Source organism: Hyperolius riggenbachi, chromosome 2 (genome assembly GCF_040937935.1).
Source record: "Hyperolius riggenbachi isolate aHypRig1 chromosome 2, aHypRig1.pri, whole genome shotgun sequence".
Lineage (NCBI taxonomy): Eukaryota > Metazoa > Chordata > Amphibia > Anura > Hyperoliidae > Hyperolius > Hyperolius riggenbachi.
The window spans coordinates 378,431,274-378,436,290 of NC_090647.1; the positions used below are offsets into that span (position 1 = coordinate 378,431,274).

Sequence of the window (5,017 nt, forward strand, 5' to 3'; positions counted from 1 at the left end):
TCGGCGTGATGACGTCATCAGTGCCTGATCGGCACTTGTAACAAAAAAAAAAATCAATAAAGAAAAAAAAGTTATATGAAAAATAATAATGTAAATAAAATAAAATAAAGTAATACCCCCCCCCCCCCCCCACACACACACACACAAATAAAGCTATATACTTTCAATACAAAAAAAAAAAAAATGACCACACACACACAAAAAAAAACAATGTACACATAAATAAAGTTACATACAAGCTACACTTGTTACAAACTTACCTCAGAGAGATTTCAGAGATTTGATTTGATTCTCTCTGCTTCATTGATCTGCGTCCATGGCGTCCAAGCGTGCATCCAGCGCAAAAGCTGTTCTTCAGCTGCAGGAAAGTGACAGCGAACTTGACGCACTTGATGCAAGCGATAGCGAATCCTGGCAAAGTTCGTCGTCTGATGCTGAAAGCGACAGCGGTGAGGATTCGTCGCTTGATGTCCGAGATGTGCGCACCTGGTGCGCAATTGATTGCAGTACGCCTCAAGCTCCGCCGCCGAGATTCCCATTCACTGGTTCATCAGGTTTGAAGGTGGAGGTGGAAGGCAGCGACCCCTTGACGTACCTGAAATTGTTTCTGACAGCTGACGTCATCGACAAAATTGTTTCTGAGACAAACAGGTACGCAGAGCAGCAAATGGCGACTTCACATCTGAGGTGTTCCAGAGTCAGAGCATGGGAACCGGTGACCTCAGATGTCATTTGGCAGTTCCTGGGCCTAATCATCTTACAAGGAGTTGTGGGGAAACCAATGCAGAAAATGTATTGGTCCACCAATCATTTACTGGCTACTCCTTTCTTTGGATCCGTCATGTCGGAATATAAATTTTCTTTGATTATGAAGTTCCTACATTTTACAAATAACGAGGAATATGACGAAAACACACATCCGGCACCGAAACTGCGTAAAATTTGGGATGTAAGCCAACTTATAATGAGGAACTTCAAGCAGACCTATGTGCCTGAGCGAGACATCAGCATCGATGAAAGCCTCATGGCATATAAAGGACGGCTCAGCTGGATACAATATATTGCGTCTAAAAGGGCACGATTTGGGATAAAATCTTATCGCCTGTGTGAATCCAGCTCTGGATATATATGGAATGCCGTTATCTACACAGGAAAGGGGACAACATTTAGCGAGACTTTCCGCATCCGCAGCTATGGTCTGGCCACGTCCTCTGTCCTGACACTTCTCGAGCCACTTCTAAATCAGGGCTACTGTGTCACAACCGACAACTTTTATACCTCTCCTGAGCTAATTGAGGTCCTTTTGCATAACCAAACTGATTGCTATGGCACAGTTAGGCCTAACAGGCGCGACATGCCAACGTCATTTGGCGCCAAAAAGCTTAAGCCTGGAGACATTGTGGCCTGGCAAAAAGGCAAAATTCTGGCGCTGAGATGGCGGGACAAAAAAGACGTGTGTCTGATGAGCACCGTGCATAATACCGCCACAGTGACGGTCCACACAAGAGGTGGGAAAGAGGTCGTCAAACCACAGCTTGTGTTGGATTACAACAACACTATGGGAGGCGTGGACAAATCTGACCAGGAGACCACCTTCTATCCAGCGATGCGGAAACAACAACAAAAATATTATAAGAAAATTTTTCGGCATCTTCTGGAGCAGTGTCTTTGGAACTCCTATGTGCTCTTCAAAAAATATAGCGACCAGCCCGGGATTCATGCTGACTTTATTTGGAAAGTTGTGGAGTCCATATTTGTTACACACCAAAGTTCACCCACAGCGGCGAGGAGACCTGGACGTCATGGTGCTGGAGTGGTAAATCCAGAACGCCTGATTGCACGCCACTTTGTGGAATACGTCCCGCCGACAGAAAAAAAGGCAACACCAAGTCGGATGTGCGTCGTTTGCTGCTCAAAGAAGGACAACAGTGGCAAAAAAATAAGAAAAGAAACCAGGTTCCACTGTCCTGACTGTGACGTGGGTCTTTGTGCAGTCCCATATTTCAAAATTTACCATACCCGGGAGCTTTATTAGTTTTTTTTTCTGATTAGCATTACATTGTATTATTTTATTTGTATTATTTTTTCATGCAAAAAAGTATGAATTTATTTGCATTACTCTTTCATGCTAAATTATCTGTGGGGATGTGCAGATATATTATATCTGGGAGCTTTATTAGCTTTTTTTCTGATTTGCATTATTTTTTCATGCAAAAAAGTATGAGTTTATTTTTATTACCCTTTCATGGTAAATTAACTGCAGTACGTTTATGGTCTTGTTATTTATTAATATGTCTGATTTTTATGTTGTGCATTTTTTGAAATGTAAGGTAGTTTATAAATCCTTGCATTGAAAAAAAAAGTAGTTGCGTCTGTCTATTTATTTATTTATATAAATTCTTAGCACTAGTTAAAATGAGATATGAGTAGGTTATTGCTATTTGCTAACAATTACAGGTCAAAAGAAAACTACACATTTCCATCACAAAAATTGTACCGCTTTTAGGAAGTAATTCCAGCAGTAATCATACCGCCAAGGAGGTTAATGCCGATTTTTGTTCCGGGGTATCTGTTGGGGGGCCCCCAGGTTTATTTTGCCTTGGGGCCCCATTGTTGCTAAAACCGGCCCTGCATTTACTGTATATACTGTGGGAACAGCCCGTGGGTTATGTCACATTTGTTGCTTGTCCCGATATTGTTCACCATTACCAATGTGCATCTGATCCAGAAAGTCAGCCCTGCATCTTGCAGCATGTCCGACCGATGTATGCAACCAATCTTCGATCGGGCATGCATTTGGCGGCACCGATTTTCATCTGATTCGATAATAATCGAGTCGGATCGTCGATCGGCTGCCAAGTTGCTGATGTATGGCCACCTTTAGACATTTTTAATAGGAGAAGATCAGGAGTAGCTATAAATAATGCAATTAAGATACACAAAGCTAAAGAAGCTAGGGCAAGCAGTGAAAAGGTTACTATAAAAAAATGCAGGCTGGAGTGAGCAGAGCAGATCACAGAGCAGGTCAATGAGAGACTGAATAGTGGAAGGGGGGTGATATATCTGCTACTTGGTTTCCTAGTCTACTTGCGTAAATAATAGTCCTTGGTTGTAGTCAAGTTATTTATTGTTCTTCCAAATTAAAGAAAAGTATAACAAAGTAGACAGAAAAGTTACAAGATAAGGCGCTCCTCTAGTCCTATCTACTAATTGCGTATCAATGCAGGCACTCTATATCTTAATCAAGATGGCTGCTGCTTACATCAAAATGGAGGCTTGTTGTCTCTCTATGCTGCTGGTCTTAAGCTGCTGCTGCTCCTTCTGTTGCTGCTGTTGCTATTGCTGCCGTTGCTATTGCTGCCCAGATCTCTGCTAGGCTTGCCTCTTAAATACTCACTGAAACTCACTCATTCACATACACACCCACACAACCACCCCTAGCTCAGGTATCATTCCGCCTCCTTTTGGTCTCCTCCTCAGTTACGTCTTGGACCACTAGATGGCGTTATCCCCTCACTCATGAAGTCCTGTGATGTTGGTTATCTGTCCACCAGGGGGCGCCCTGATCATACAGGTGTTTGGGGTCCGGACTGTGACCTTTGACTCATACTGAGATAGCTTTCATGCATCAAAGGACCGACCTCCTGCTGGGGTGTTATAATGTCCTTTCCGGCTTCTTGCTTATCTTGTCAACAGGAAAACTATTGTTTCAACAGAGATCATTGTTTATGGAGCCAGGTGGTGTTTGGATCTGCTGGCCCAGAGGGCATCCCTAACAGGAAGCCTATTGATTATCCTTTAAGGATCCCATTCTTTGAAATCAGATACCACCAGTTCATCCTTAAGGCTAACACCACCAGATCTGCAAGAGAGTCTCACTCTTTGATCTTGGTTTCTTGTAAACACCACAAGCTGGTTTTATAGTTCATTCACCTAGTCCATTGCATGTTCCATATTTCCCAACAAAATAATATCCAACATATGCCGCTTTGTGCCTGAAAGGCACACAGTCCTTCATCCTTGTCCAGGTAGTATGCAGTACCTGGGTTCTCTTTCGCTCTTGGGGGCGAGAACTCTTCCTTTGCTTGGGGTAGTCCATTCGCACACTTTTCACTCAAATTCATTCACACTGACCATGCCAATGTATTATACCCACTATGATAGCCTGGACCTAGAGGAGCCACCCAATCATATACATTCACTATTATATACATTACAATCAAGAAAAATTACAATACAAAAATTATGCAAATAAAGTCATTACATTGGTTGCTACCATTTTTTCTGCCAATTTCGTCACTATGTCATCCAACTGTTCTGAATATGTGTGGCACACAAGGGTGTGTCACTGGCATATTGGCTATGCTTCACTCTTCATATACCTATATTCATTCATCTGTCACTTTCCTATATCCCTTCATCATATTAGACTCCTCATATATACATCTGTGTTTTTCGGTAAGGAATGAAGCAGTTCTCTATGCCGTGCCCTTCTCTGTGACAATTTTTACAGATCTGCTCTCGTTCCGGTTCTACCCCACACAGTAAAGTCTCTGCCTGGAAGGAGGAGACTGCACTGTTTGGTGGCGTTCCCATCATCTTAGGAGGGAACTGCATCTTTTTATACAAGTACCTCATAAAAACACACATGCCTATCTGTCCTACTGATAGAGTTATGGTAACAATTAGTAACACTACAACTGGGTGCATCAAGTATTTCAGTATAGTATTAGCTTTGTCAGAATAACCAAAGATATATTCCCACCAGTAGCCCTCTGAGTCTGTTTCTAACATATATTCCACCTTCTTAAGTTCATTTTGATCATGGTGTACCATTATAGTTGCATTAGCACCTTCTTCTTGCAATTCCCTCAGCACATACTCATCTCTGTCCAACTTTTCCAACCAATCCTGTAACTCTTTTCCCATTCCCAAATTCATCATCTGGATATCAACAGGATTGTTATACTTAAAATCAATGACCCACCGTGCGACAGAAGGAATGCTATAGTTCCAT

General features: G+C 42.2%; 1 protein-coding gene across 1 annotated transcript; it reads left to right on the top strand.

The window, feature by feature from the left end:
- Positions 1-316: 316 nt before the first annotated feature.
- On the top strand, positions 317-2,035 carry LOC137545107 (piggyBac transposable element-derived protein 4-like). Its single transcript, XM_068266220.1, has one exon. It carries the CDS (start codon positions 317-319, stop codon positions 2,033-2,035), a length of 1,719 nt encoding a protein of 572 aa, XP_068122321.1.
- Positions 2,036-5,017: the final 2,982 nt, after the last annotated feature.